Here is a 13,769-nt window from a genome sequence, read left to right on the forward strand (position 1 = left end):
TAAAGTGACACATTTGAGGGATTTTTTATAAAAGGGACATTTGTAAAAGCCGCTCTCATACCAGCAGGGGTAACAATCAAAGTGGTTTGGGCCAAATATTAGCTCAGTCCTGGATGCAGCTTTTGGCAGATGTGTATTTGCTACAGATTTGTTCTTCTGAATCACCTTGATAGGTTTAAAGAACAATTTAAAGTAAAAATATCAGAGCGTCACGGCCGTGGGTGTTTATTTTCATACGCTAAAAGTTTGCACACTTCAAACCTTGATTTGCAATCTCAGCTTTTCTGAGGACAAAAAACATTTACATAGTCAAAATAAAATGACATGAGATTGTTTATTAAAATAGACTATATTTCCATTCATTTCAGAAAACTAACCTTCCATTGAAATTAAATGAATTGATTTACTTGAAAAGTACCACTTTAAATGCAAACAAAGAGATGCAGCGTAAACTCAGTTTATCATTCGATTAGTCCTTGATTTCTTCTCAGCAGCAAAACATTGGCTCAAACTGGTCAGGATCAGTCACATGATGAGGAGCTGACAGACGTCTTGTCAGTCTGGGAAGTTCGCGAGCTCGTCCTTTCCGATGTTGCCTCCGCTGAGGATGCACACGACATTCTTCCCCTCCAGCTCAGGGATCTTGTTGTTAACGATGGCAGCGAAGGCAGCCGAGCCAGACGGCTCCACCACCAGTCCTGACCTGTAGAGGGTGGTCACCGCCACCTGTAGCTCCTCATCGCTCACCAGGACAATCGCCTCCACGAAGCGCTGGCACAACTCGTATGGAAGCCTGCCTGGGAGCCAGAGTTCAGGATCAGTGACATTCATTCAACAGAAAAGTCTGTTTTTCATTGACTTTTTATTGACTTATTTTTTGGCTGAATATTATGATAAGACAATTTGTTCTTTCCCAAATAATGAATATTACAAAACTTTGGTGCTACAGTAATATTTCTGGTACAAAAGCATATTACAGTAAAAGTATTTCACACCGTGACCACACCTCCATGGCAAAGAGATGTGAGTCAGTAATAGGTATATATGACTGGTAAACAGCTGACCAGTAAAAATCAGCTGATATGAGACTTTCAACGATGATCAGCATTTCTATAAATTTTCCCTCTTTTTCAATGATAGTTGTATTTATAATTACAGCTTTCTAACTATTTTATGGTTAAAGTGTAAAATATCAAGCCTCACTTACATTTCTTTGTAAGAAGTTGATAATGAAATCTTAGCAATCAAAGACACGTTTTTAAATACATATAGACTGTATATATAGGTACTAAAAATGCTTTACTCTGTACTATTAGCATTAGCATCAGCCCCTAAAAATCCTTGAAGTTCTTAAATATATATTCAGAACCATGTCTTTGAAATCGTACCCAGAGGCGCGGCTAGTGTGAAAGAATATTTTCTCACAGTTTTACAGATAGCTGACCCTGATACATCAACTCCGATGAAAGAAAAACCTTTTTCAGATCCGGCTTTGTTAGCAATGGACTTCTACTGGAACACAGGCAAGTTAATGCATTGAAAGATTGTAATGTTGATTTAATGTTTTATTATCATAAAAAAGTTGATTTCTTCCACTCTTTGTTATTGTCTCTCCTTTCTGATGACCAGTTTACCATTTCTATTAAAAAATAAGAACTGATCGATTTGTATAGCCCATGTTCACAAATAACAGATGTGATTTGTCTCATAGGGCTTAACAAGGTGTGACATTCTCTGTTCTTAACCCTCGACTAGAGTAAAGAAAAACTACCATCAAACCTTTTATCAGGGGAAGAAAACTGTAGTAACCTCAAGGTGATTCACATGAAGGGAAACCCATGGGTGTAGCAGAGCAAAGCAACATAATATTATTTGCAACCTTCATGATCGAAAGGTTGACTTATTCTTACCTGCAAAAGGTGGTGCAAGACCTGAGGCGATGCTCTTGGTGTCCATTCCCACTGGTTTCTTCTCAATGAAGCTTTTGTACATGGTGCAGGCTGAGTTTAAACACAAACACAAAATTAATGTTAAGGAAGTGGGTGTCCGTTGATGTCATAGATGATTCTTTGAACACGGCTGCAAGTGAGTTTTTACCTCCTTCTGGTTCCACGCCGTAGATCCTGGTCTTTTCACAGCCTGACAGTTTGATGGCAGCAGCTACACCGGCCAGCAGCCCCCCACCACCGCAACACACCACCACCACATCTGGCTCACAGACCACCTCAAGCACCTCCATACCCAGACTACACACACACACAAAAAAAACACACAAGAGCAGAGAATAGACTAAAGTGTACACAATAAGCTCACCATTTGAATCCCATCTATTTCTCATTCAGTGGTGTAATTGCTGTAGGGACAAATGATTTGCTGTACCTTGATGTTTACATTTTCTGCTTCAGAATTCTGCAAATTGACCAACTACTCTCTCTGAATTTGAGCTGGAGATAATGATTAGGATCATTGAGGATCTGCTTTGCCTTTCATGTGCTCCAGTTTGGCATGATCTTGTGGTTACATATTTCCAATGTTGCAGAGTAGGTAGGACAGAACGCACTACAGTACAGCTGTGTAGTACAGCGGTAGGATGTGACGGTCTGCTCTAAAATTATTCAGTTTCCTTAGAAAGTTCATCCTCTGTTCTAATCTTTTAGACTTTGATTCCTGCACATTCGTTACATTTTTAGCGATTGTCAGACCAGCTCAATAATTCACCCTCAATCCTGGTGGAATGATTGTATGAAGGACAATGAGTATACCTGGCATGTCCCGCTATCAGATCTAGGTCATCATATGAGTGCAGGAACGTCATGTTGTCCTCCTGAATGCAGCGGTTCACCACGTTCATTAGACTGGATGTGGGAACTCGCTCAACCTCGACCCCAAAGCTCTGAGTACGAGAACAAATGAGTTCAAACATATCTGAAGGAATGCTTCAGAAAATAATCACAATCTCACAATCTAATTGGTATTCATAGTGCCACAACTTATTTTGTGGAAACACTTCTGTAGTTAGAGAGAGCCACACAGTTTTCTCCAGGAAGTGTTTTAAATTGAGGTCTCATAAGTAAAATGTAAGCAGGGTGGAATTGTAATGCTATGAGTGTCTTGTATTGGTTCCATTTGATACGTATTATTTCCCACTGTTAGCTTAGCACTTGAATATAAAATGATGCTTCTTTAAATTATTTCAAATATAATTTTTGAGGGTTTAAGGGAGAAATTGAGCACATGCTGATAAAACATAAAAAATAACATATATATATATATATATATATATATATATATATATATAGTCCCTTTCCTGACCTATTACATCTTGTGATTTTTTATTTGTTTTAAAAGTAGCATTTATATGTGATTCTTCAGGTTTAACCTCTGTTGACAAATCCTGCTTCTGTCTGTTTGTCTGTCAGTCATCAGATGACCTCTGACCTGTATGAGGATGGATCTGGAAACTGGGGCAGTTTCGGGCATCACCACCATACCCCTCGACCCATAGTGTTTTGAAGCGTATGCAAACGATTTTCCATAGTTCCCTGCAGACATGGTGACAAAATGACCGCCCTCTGGTCTCCTGGCAAACTGATTGGCCACCCCTCTGATTTTAAAGGACCCTGTCAATCAAAAAACATGCGGACACAAGTGTGACTACATCAGCTCAGAACTGCAAGAAGACATTTGTGAGTGAGAGTGTTTCCCACCGGTTCTCTGCATGTTTTCCAGTTTGATGTGAATGTTGCAGTCGACGTCGAGAGGCAGGGTGGTCTGGCACCAGGGGATCATGGGAGTGTTGATGACACCCAGGGGACTGAGACGCACCGTCTCCCTGGCGTCTCTCAGCAAATCCAAGGTGACGGCATCTGCCGACACCTCAGCCATCTGTGTCAGAAACACAAACATCAGGAATACCATTGTATTGTTTGGGCACCATTTTATTCATCAATCATTATTATTATTATTATTATTATTATTGTTATCATTGTTGTTAATGTTGTATTAGCTTTCCCAAGCCCCAATAAGCCATGTTATTATATATAGTATATTAATGGGTTATAACATAATAATAGTCATTTTATTTTATATATTATTTATCTATTATTCATATATTATCGTAAGAATCTCACTTAACCCTGAAACTCTCATTGATCCCCTGCACAAAATAGCTATAATAGTATTAGTTAAAATCTATAAAATTTGTCTGAAGGATTTTGGTTAGTTAAAAATAGTCAGATGAACAGTTACACACATTCTTGAGCACTTCAACATTTAATAAGAGGAACAACAAAGTCCGTTAAATGACAAAGCGTTTGATCTCAGAAAAGGCGTTGAATTGACGTGTTTAGTGTTTTTTGCCGACCTTATCTTTTCCTTGGACTTTTCTTCTTCTCGGAAAAACAAGTGAGAGCTCCGCGTTGTATACGGTGTTACAACATCTGCGGCCCCGGTCACCGCTACGGTTCCGGTTTGAGTGGTGTTTCCAGACGGAGGTTATAATCAAACGGACCCTAAACATGGCGGCTTCTGTGTGTCAATTGTATAAATTGTGTAAACTTTCCTCAGCTGCAACAACAGTGTGGTAATGAAGATTTTACTTTGAAAACATGGGTTTAGTGAGGCACGTCGTGTGCGCCATGTCCGGCGGCGTCGACAGCTCGGTCACTGCTTTGTTACTGAAGAGAAGAGGTGAGAAAAAACAACAACACAGAGAGAAATAACAAGCCAATGTCAAATATTAACAAGTAAAACATAAAAAGTAAAAGTCTTTCAGATGTGGATGCATTTTCTGACTGCTGCCTCTCATGTGAAGGCTTCAGTGTGACAGGGGTTTATATGAAGAACTGGGACCCTGTGGATGAGAGTGGAGTGTGTACCACAGAGAAGGACTGTGAGGACGCCTACAGAGTGTGTCACACTCTGGACATCCCTTTCCACCAGGTGTCCTATGTCAAAGAGTACTGGCATGAAGTCTTCAGGTATTTTCCATTATTCTGCTCCATTGAGTTAAGATGTCAAGGTGAAGTATGTCTTAACAGCCTTGGCAAACAGGGAAGTCTTCAGCATTGATTTTAAATATAAAATTTATAGCTCCAGTTCTCCTGGAGACAACAGAGACTCAATTTTGCTCCTTAGTGAAGATTGTGATTTTAAAATCTCTTTAATGATAAATAGCAAAACATTTTACAAAACTTAGGTCGATCAGTTATGTGTTATAGCTCCTCAATCTGCGTGTACAATACATATGTTTTAAACAGATTTTTATTTTATTTTTGTTATAAGGTGCTATTGATGTTAATTAAATTGTGATGATTATTCATATTATTTTATTGCACAGCCTGCATTTGCCAATGCTGTAATATTGAGTCACCCTCTTTAATTATTATTTTTATTATTATTATTGTTGTTGTTATGGTTTTATACATGTCACATCTGTCCTGTTCCATTTGCAGTTATCTGTTGAAAGAGTATGAGAAGGGCAGGACACCAAACCCAGACATACTTTGCAACAAGCACATCAAATTCAACCATTTTCACAAGTATGCCATCAACACTCTGGGTATGTTGTTGACGCAAAGATCATACACTGAATCTCTGCTGTTTAACATTAGTTTCACTTATTTATTTAATTCATTTGATTTCCTACCAATCAGTGTCAAATTCTTTTAATTTCTATGGATTAAGGTGCGGATGCCATGGCAACAGGCCACTATGCCAGAACGTCACAGGAAGATGAAGATGTCTTCCAGCAGACGCACATAGCTCCATCCACCACGCTTTTCAGAGATCGATTTGAGATCAGAAATCGTAAGTGGGTCCTGATCTCAAGCAAAAACTTAGCAGTGATAATTTTCTGGCTTTAAGGCCAGATCCTCCAACTGACGGTCTGTGTTCTGTCTGTCCTGCATCAGCGGCGAGGTTATACAAAGGAGCAGATCTCCTCAAAGACCAAACCTTCTTCCTCAGTCAGATCTCCCAGGATGCCTTGCGACAAACCATGTTCCCGCTCGCTGGACTCACCAAAGAGTTTGTCAAAAAGATTGCTGCTGAAGCAGGGTTTCACCACATTCTGAAGAAGAAAGAGGTACACAACCAACAAATGATGTAATTAATCATCAGAAAAGCACAAGGGGGAAATGTTTTAGAAAAACATTGTATTCTAAATTAATCTTGTGACTTATCTGAATGTGTTTGTTTTTGTCAGAGCATGGGCATTTGCTTCATCGGGGAGAGAAACTTTGAAAACTTTATTTTAGAGGTGAGAAAATTCCTTGATTTGTTCCACATCACAATTTCCCTGGGTTTTTTCTTCAGTGTTTCCTTTGCTTTGGACCAGAGCCTCTGTTTGTTGTCAGTCAATTATTTGAAGCCATAATTTCTTAACATACATGTTAACTTTGTTTTCAGTATCTAGAACCGAAACCAGGAAACTTTGTCTCCATTGAAGATGGGAAAGTATTGGGAACACACAAAGGTTTGTAGTTCAGAGACTCTCAAGGTGTGAACATCTCTGCTAAAATCAAGACGTGTGTATGTCTGGCTTTTACTATCTTATGTTAGGCCAATTAAAACAAACCATAAATCCCTTTTTTCTGTTTATATATTTTCCACTGTGTTCTCGTGTTTAGTCTTCATCCTGTCCTGACTTGGTGTTTTCCTGACTGTTTGTGTCCACACAGGCTGGTTCACTCTGACGCTGGGCCAGAGGGCGAGGATAGGGGGTCAGAGAGACGCTATGTTTGTGGTGGATAAAGACATTACAACAGGAGAAGTGTTTGTGGTGAGATTGGGGAAATATCTTACTTTCCCTCTGTTGTAGCCTCCATTTAGACCAGACAGGATCTATAGATCTAGATTTGGAGTGATTAGTTGCTTTTGTCACTGCTGATTTCTTCATTGATTTTCAAACACAGCATGCATTTTAGTGATTGTTGTTTCTCTCCCTACACATTTATCTAATCCTGACTATGTTGTGTTGTTCAGGCTCCGACGACAAATCACCCAGCTCTTTTCCGTGACACTGTGCGGACAGACCGCTTCCACTGGCTCACAGTGGACCCGCCCCCTGAACTTGTCAAGACTAAGATGATGGATTGTCACTTCCGCTTCATCCACCAGATGCCGCTCAGTGAGTGTTGTGTTGTCAGGGTCTGCTCACAGTGGTGCGGAGTAACTAAGTACATGAACTCAAGTATTGTATTCAAGAACCTATCTGAACATTTTTTAGTTGAATATTTTCTTGTTCTGTGAATTAATACTTCCATATTTTCCAGTTCCCTGCACGGTGACTCTGAACATGAACGGCTCTGTCTGGATCTCACTCTCCCAGCCAATCAGAGCTCTGACTACTGGACAGGTAACTACTCCCATACCAGTTACAGATTACAGTGTAATTGCTTACGGCGATGCTGTTATACCAGTTACAATAACAAAATATTGGGAAAAAAAACACACATTTCCTTTGTTTTATAGGTGCAAATTATTTTCGTTAATAATAATTTGACTGTTTGACTTTCCTCCCCAGTTTGCTGTGCTCTACAAAGGGGACGAGTGTCTGGGCAGTGGGAAGATCACCCAGCTGGGGCCCAGTGAATACACACTCCAGCAGGGCCGAGAAAGGTTGATAGCAGCGGCGCGGCAAAGGGAGGAGCTGACACCGCAACCGCCCAGCTGAGAAGACCTCATAGGTCCAGATGTGGTCTGTTCAACTGATTAGGTAGAGCAACACTGTTCATGAAAACAGGCCTTAAATGTCCCCCTGATGGCAAACCTAGGTGGCTGTGAACAGTTGATTGGGTTGTTTAATGCTCAACTTTGTCATCTCAGCAGTGTTGAAGACAACGGAACAAAATAGTTGCTTCTGTGTCTGCTCACTGCTCAAATATATCTTTCACATTCAAGGTTTTTATTAAACTTGGGCTAAAATAAGATGTGTTTTAAAAAAAGAACTCACCCCAAAACGAATCTAAACCTGAATCACGCTCAACTTTTTAAAGAATTTTTCATATTTTATTTTTGTTGTTGATTGAAAACTGTCCACAAACTCAAGCTGATATTTGGAGCTTTTTTTAGCTCTTCGTGATTCTGGTGGGATTAGATGTCAGCCAACCAAGCGACGTGTGGATTTACAGATGTTGTACATGACGATGACACAGTCTGGTGGAATCAGACTAATCTGTAAATTAAAACAACTGTAATATTCTTCAGATTCATACCTCCCTCTCTTCTTTCTCACTGTCACTCATGTTCACTCTGCCTCTGAGCCGACTGCAAACCTCCATAGCATTTTTTTAAATATGTGTCATGACACTTAAAGCTACATCAAGACATATTATCTGATGTTGTAGTAATCTGTGACTCTGCGAAGTTCTTTGATTCACTGTCACAAAACTACAATTAAGGAATTCACTTCTTAAGCACTTTAGTTAGAACAATGTACTGCGAAGTGTCTTAACCCTTTTTTGCATTGTCTCCTCTGATGTGAAATTCTGTAAATTATGGCAGGCGAATAACACGTGTGCAGCTGACAAATCTGCAGAAATGATGGGATGCATCATCTCAACATGGAGCGGAACCTCAAATAAATGTGTCCAACCTCTTGTTGATATGAAGATATTGAGTGAGGGAGGCTGAACCCCGTGATTAGTATAGTGTTTCCAGTAAATTGCTCAGTGAGTGTCTGTCCTCTGCTTATTTATTACTTAGACGTATATCCACAAGGGGGCGCTATTATACAACGTTATTCTCCAGGGTGAACCTGTAATTCTCTAATATGCATGGATTTGCATAACAACATGTTGCATATTTTGATTAAACAAAAAACAGTCACGTCAAAGCAACCTTTGACTTTATTTTATAATCTATTTTCCCGGAAAGAGATCTCTCTTTTTTTAAACTTCCTCTGTTTAGCATAACACTTTTTTTGGGTTTGTGGAAAAAAACTAAAGGGGCTCAAACGACCCTAATAACGCTATGAAATACAAGTTTTTCTTTCGTTTTTCTCCATTTAAAGAAGCAAAAAAACAGACAATGCTGTAATATCAAAAATAATGTTATGACAAAATTACAACACAGAAATAGTAAATGAGAATATCACACTTTCCACTATGACTGTTTAAGCTCAAGGAGAAGAATCCATGTTGATTTTCTGAGCTACAACTTTTCCCTGTTACTGTGTGGTAATGATGATGATGAGATCCCCCCCATTACAACACTAAACAGGAGAAATAACACATTCATAATTCAGTTTATAAAATTGTATCAGTCCTATGATTTGCTGAAAATAGTTATGTTTTGAAGGTGTGACAGTTGTGATTCATGGGGCTGAAAATAAGTTTACAATTTTCTAAAGTTTGGTCTTGTTTAACTACTTGTATGTCTTATTTTAAAGTCTTTTTAATAAAGATTTCGGGAGGCATTGTAATGTTTTCCCCTCCAACTCTTAGCCCATTTTAATAACAATGCACTTGTGCGCATTGGGCCACTTCCCTAAATCTCCATGAGAAATAGAATAAAGACCCCCCCCCCCACCACCACCACCACCACCCGACACACACACACCCCTCCACCCCTCCCTTGAAAGCGTCCCAGAGGGGGAACACAGCAGGTTCATGGTAATACGCTCCTGAGGAGGAGGAGGAGGAGTGGAAGATCCACGGAGCCATTTTGTACTCATTTTAAACTCAGTGCTGGTTAACGCAGCCGCCGCGCGCCCTGGATACGCAGGGACTATGGATACCGTGCGTCTTTTTCCACACTGAAAGTTCACCATGAGGGATAAAAGTAAAGCGCGGTGTCGGGAAAGTTAATGCGCGTGTGGAAGTGTTTCAGTGAAGTTGAGAGTGGTTTTTTTTGGCAGCTTTACGAGCATGGAGCCACAGAAGTATTGGATGTGGGTCTGTGTCCTGCTCAACGTGCCGCTTGCGAGGTGTCTGGAGATGCGCCTTTCGGAGACTTCACAGCCCGGGACCGTCCTGGCAAACCTGTCGCTGGGACCTGGATGGACTTATAAAATTGACAGGACTTTATCCCACAACTTCCCCCAGAGCCTTTTCCAAGTGGGGAGGCAGGATGGGGTCGTCCGCCTGTCCCGAGAAGTTCAGTGCGCGAACGTACTGAGGAACCCTGCGCCTGTGTATTTCAGTTCAGGTTCCTCCACATCTGGGGACGTTGTTTTGACACAGTTCAACGTGTTTGTCCATGGCCAAGACTGTTTTATCAAATACAAGAGAAGGAAAGCGTCAGGTAAGCCAGACATCCTCATAAAACACCTTTATGAAGTGGAGGCAACTTCCTGCTTACCCGCAGGTAAAGTGCTGTTGAATGTAACAGAACATCTGCCTGCTTTTACGCGCAACATCGCTTTTTTGGACACTGAATGCGCTGGGAAAGACTTGGTTGCAGTGTTCAGACGTGGGGATTTATTCTTGGCCAGTGACTTGTGTGTTGGGCACAGAGGACAGCCAGAAGTTAACTTGCACTGCGCCTTGCACAGTTCCCAAGGCGGCAGACTCTCCGTGCAGCTGAGCCTGACACTCGTTAAAGTGCCCAAACCGCATGGATCCTTGTCAGAGACTGGCCAGGAAAAGTCTGGCAGAGTGAGCCGCAGGGGAAAGAGACAGGTAAACACGTCTCCCCAGTTCCAGCTCCCGAACTATCAGGTGTCCGTGCCCGAGAATGAGCCTGCGGGAACGCGCGTAATCACCCTGAAGGCCACTGACCCGGATGATGGAGAGGCAGGGAGGCTGGAGTACAGCATGGAAGCCTTTTTTGACAGCAGGTCCAGTGACTTTTTCAACATTGATTCTCAGACAGGGAGCATAACAACTGTCCAGCCCTTAGACAGAGAAGTCAAAAACACCCATGTGTTCAAAGTCACAGTGACTGACAGTGGCACCCCAAAAAGATCTGCCACTTCTTACCTCTATGTCACTGTAAGTGACACTAATGATCACAATCCGGTGTTTGAGCAAACAGAGTACCGCGTTAGTATCCGTGAGAATGTAGAAGTGGGTTTTGAAGTGATGACAATCCGAGCCACTGATGGTGACTCCCCCTCCAACGCCAACATGATCTATAAGATTGTGAACGGCGAAGGGGTCAACACTGTCTTTGAAATTGACCACCGCAACGGCCTGGTCCGGATCAGAGAAAGGCCTGACAGAGAGACCCGGTCCCAGTACCAGCTGATTGTAGAGGCCAACGACCAGGGCAAAGACCCAGGACCCCGCAGTGCGACCGCCACTGTCAACATTTCCGTGGAGGATGAGAATGACAACTACCCGCAGTTCAGTGAAAAGAGGTACGTGGTGCAGATCCCAGAGAATGTGGCAGTCAACACAAAAGTCATTCAGGTGGATGCTACGGACAAAGATGAGGGGAACAACGCCAAAGTCCATTACAGCATCATCAGTGGAAATGTTAAAGGACAGTTCTATATTCACTCCCCCACTGGTGTGATTGATGTCATCAATCCTCTGGATTATGAGATAATTAAGGAATATAAATTGCGGATTAAGGCACAGGACGGTGGGAGGCCTCCACTGATAAATGGCACAGGAATGGTGGTGGTACAAGTGGTGGATGTGAATGACAATGCCCCCATGTTTGTGAGCACACCTTTCCAAGCTACTGTGTTGGAAAATGTGGCCATTGGTTACTCTGTGATCCACATTCAAGCTATTGATAGTGATGCAGGAGAAAACTCTCGATTGGAATACCGGCTCACTGACACCTCACCTGATTTTCCATTCACCATCAATAACAGCACAGGCTGGATCACTGTGAGTGTTGAACTTGACAGAGAGACCACCGACTTCTACACCTTTGGCGTGGAGGCAAGAGATCAGGGGATGCCTCAGATGTCCTCCTCCGCCAGCGTCAGCATCACAGTGCTTGATGTGAATGACAACGTTCCCACGTTTACAGAGAAAATGTACGCGCTGAAAATAAATGAAGACGCTGTGGTGGGGACCAGCGTGTTGACAGTTACAGCTGTGGATAGAGATGTGAACAGCGTCGTCACATATCAGATCTCCAGCGGCAACACGAGGAACCGATTCGCCATCACCAGCCAGAGTGGTGGCGGTCTCATCACCTTAGCCCTCACCTTGGACTACAAACAGGAGCGCCAGTACGTCCTGACAGTCACCGCCAGTGATGGAACACGCTCCGACACAGCTCAAGTGTTCATCAATGTGACAGACGCCAACACACATCAGCCTATCTTCCAAAGTGCCAACTACCAGGTGATGATCAGTGAAGAAAAACCAGTGGGCTCCACTGTGGCGCTAATCAGTGCGACGGACGAGGACACGGGGGAAAATGCTCGCATCACTTATGTGATGGAAGACAAGGTTCCTCAGTTTAAAATTGACCCGGATACAGGTGCCATCACAACACAAATGGAGATTGACTATGAAGACCAGGCCTCCTACACGTTAGCCATCATTGCTAGAGACAACGGCATCCCTCAGAAATCTGACACCACATATGTGGAGATTATCATCCTTGATGCTAATGATAATACTCCTCAGTTTCTCAGAGATATGTACCAGGGGTCTGTATTTGAAGATGCACCTGTCTACACCAGTGTTCTCCAAATCTCTGCTTCAGACAGAGACTCTGGTTCGAACGGCAGATTGAGCTACACATTTCAGGGTGGCGATGATGGAGAGGGGGATTTTTTCATAGAGCCGTACTCTGGTATCGTGAGAACAGCTCGCAAACTAGACCGGGAGAACGTTGCTGTGTATAATTTAAAGGCTTTTGCTGTAGATAAGGGAGTTCCACCTCTAAAGGCAGCTGTTTCCATTCATGTTGTAGTGCAAGACATAAATGACAATGCCCCCGTGTTTGAGAAGGATGAGCTGTTTATTGATGTGGAGGAGAATAGCCAGGTCGGATCCGTCGTGGCCCGGATAACTGCTGCAGATCCCGATGAGGGCACCAACGCTCAGATCATGTATCAGATCGTAGAAGGAAATATCCCAGAAGTTTTCCAACTGGACATTTTTAACGGTGACCTCGTTGCACTCACAGATTTGGATTATGAGACCAAAACAGAATATGTCATAGTGGTCCAGGCCACCTCAGCACCACTAGTGAGCAGGGCCACTGTTCACATCCGCCTGGTAGACATGAATGACAATCGGCCTGTGCTGCAGAACTTTGAGATTATTTTCAACAACTATGTCACCAACAAGTCTAACAGTTTTCCATCAGGAATAATAGGAAAAGTACCAGCCCATGACCCGGATGTATCGGATAAGCTACGGTACAAGTTTGAGTCTGGAAATGAGCTACGTCTTCTGCTATTGAATGAGGACACCGGGGATCTGAGGCTGAGCAGGGATCTGGACAACGACAGGCCCCTGGAAGCACCCATGACCATCTCTGTTTCAGGTAGAGTTCAATTTTCTTTTCTGTTAACCTGTGTGCATGCTATGTGTTTTTTCTCCGTGGAAATTCTAACTTTTCAAGACATGTGTCTGAACCTGCAAAGAAAAATCGATTAAGCGGGTTAAAATGGCAAGTCACATGTGGTGACTCGTTGTGTTTAGTCGCCACGTGTTGCGTGTCCTTTAACTGCAGAGTGGATGAAGACTTCTCTGTTGAATAGACACAGGGCAGGTCTCGGCTGTGTGCTGTTGACGGTATGTTCAGTCAGTGTTTGCTGGAGGCTCTCTGCAGGATCCGGTTGTGCTGCTTTTATGCCATTCGGATGATAAATGAATTACGTGCAAGTGGTTGGTTGGGGTTGTAAAAAG

General features: G+C 42.4%; 3 protein-coding genes across 4 annotated transcripts in view; 2 read left to right on the forward strand and 1 right to left on the reverse strand.

Moving 5' to 3' along the window:
- Nucleotides 1–209: 209 nt before the first annotated feature.
- srr (serine racemase) lies at nt 210–4,435 on the reverse strand. Of its 2 annotated transcripts, XM_062382594.1 has the most exons (7): nt 4,364–4,435; nt 3,708–3,885; nt 3,439–3,620; nt 2,763–2,893; nt 2,098–2,246; nt 1,911–2,000; nt 210–797 (listed from the first exon to the last, which is right to left on the reverse strand). In XM_062382594.1, the coding sequence occupies exons 2-7, from the start codon at nt 3,883–3,885 to the stop codon at nt 556–558; spliced, it is 972 nt and encodes a 323-aa protein (XP_062238578.1). In that variant the 5' UTR covers nt 4,364–4,435; the 3' UTR covers nt 210–555. The 2 variants fall into 2 exon arrangements, with proteins under 2 accessions (XP_062238578.1, XP_062238577.1); XM_062382593.1 differs by lacking the exon at nt 4,364–4,435 and having other exon boundaries at nt 3,708–3,906.
- A 46-nt stretch (nt 4,436–4,481) lies between these two features.
- Nucleotides 4,482–8,207, forward strand: trmu (tRNA 5-methylaminomethyl-2-thiouridylate methyltransferase). The gene is made up of 11 exons (XM_062382592.1): nt 4,482–4,689; nt 4,814–4,979; nt 5,454–5,560; nt 5,686–5,808; nt 5,913–6,085; nt 6,206–6,259; nt 6,409–6,475; nt 6,681–6,781; nt 6,985–7,129; nt 7,275–7,357; nt 7,526–8,207. The coding sequence occupies exons 1-11, from the start codon at nt 4,608–4,610 to the stop codon at nt 7,673–7,675; spliced, it is 1,251 nt and encodes a 416-aa protein (XP_062238576.1). The 5' UTR covers nt 4,482–4,607; the 3' UTR covers nt 7,676–8,207.
- A 1,598-nt stretch (nt 8,208–9,805) lies between these two features.
- celsr1a (cadherin EGF LAG seven-pass G-type receptor 1a) overlaps nt 9,806–13,769 on the forward strand; it is an 82,964-nt gene continuing 79,000 nt past the window's right edge. Inside the window, exon 1 of the mRNA XM_062382991.1 lies at nt 9,806–13,404. Coding sequence (XP_062238975.1) covers nt 9,870–13,404 — 3,535 coding nt within the window. The 5' untranslated portion in view covers nt 9,806–9,869. The remainder of the gene's footprint in view (nt 13,405–13,769) is intronic.

Source organism: Platichthys flesus, chromosome 23, assembly GCF_949316205.1.
Source record: "Platichthys flesus chromosome 23, fPlaFle2.1, whole genome shotgun sequence".
NCBI classification, from domain to species: Eukaryota; Metazoa; Chordata; class Actinopteri; order Pleuronectiformes; family Pleuronectidae; genus Platichthys; species Platichthys flesus.

What these genes read in the sequence shown, in the direction of transcription:
- trmu (XM_062382592.1), top strand. Translation starts at nt 4,608, where the DNA reads ATGGGTTTAGTGAGGCACGTCGTGTGCGCCATGTCCGGCGGCGTCGAC. An exon ending in AGTATTGGGAACACACAAAG is followed by an intron (nt 6,476 to 6,680) that starts GTTTGTAGTTCA and finishes GTGTCCACACAG; the next exon opens with GCTGGTTCACTCTGACGCTG. An exon ending in CATCCACCAGATGCCGCTCA is followed by an intron (nt 7,130 to 7,274) that starts GTGAGTGTTGTG and finishes CATATTTTCCAG; the next exon opens with TTCCCTGCACGGTGACTCTG.
- srr (XM_062382593.1), bottom strand. Translation starts at nt 3,906, where the DNA reads ATGTTTGTGTTTCTGACACAGATGGCTGAGGTGTCGGCAGATGCCGTC. An exon ending in CTGATAGCGGGACATGCCAG is followed by an intron (nt 2,247 to 2,762) that starts GTATACTCATTG and finishes GTGTGTGTGTAG; the next exon opens with TCTGGGTATGGAGGTGCTTG. An exon ending in CGGCGTGGAACCAGAAGGAG is followed by an intron (nt 2,001 to 2,097) that starts GTAAAAACTCAC and finishes GTTTAAACTCAG; the next exon opens with CCTGCACCATGTACAAAAGC.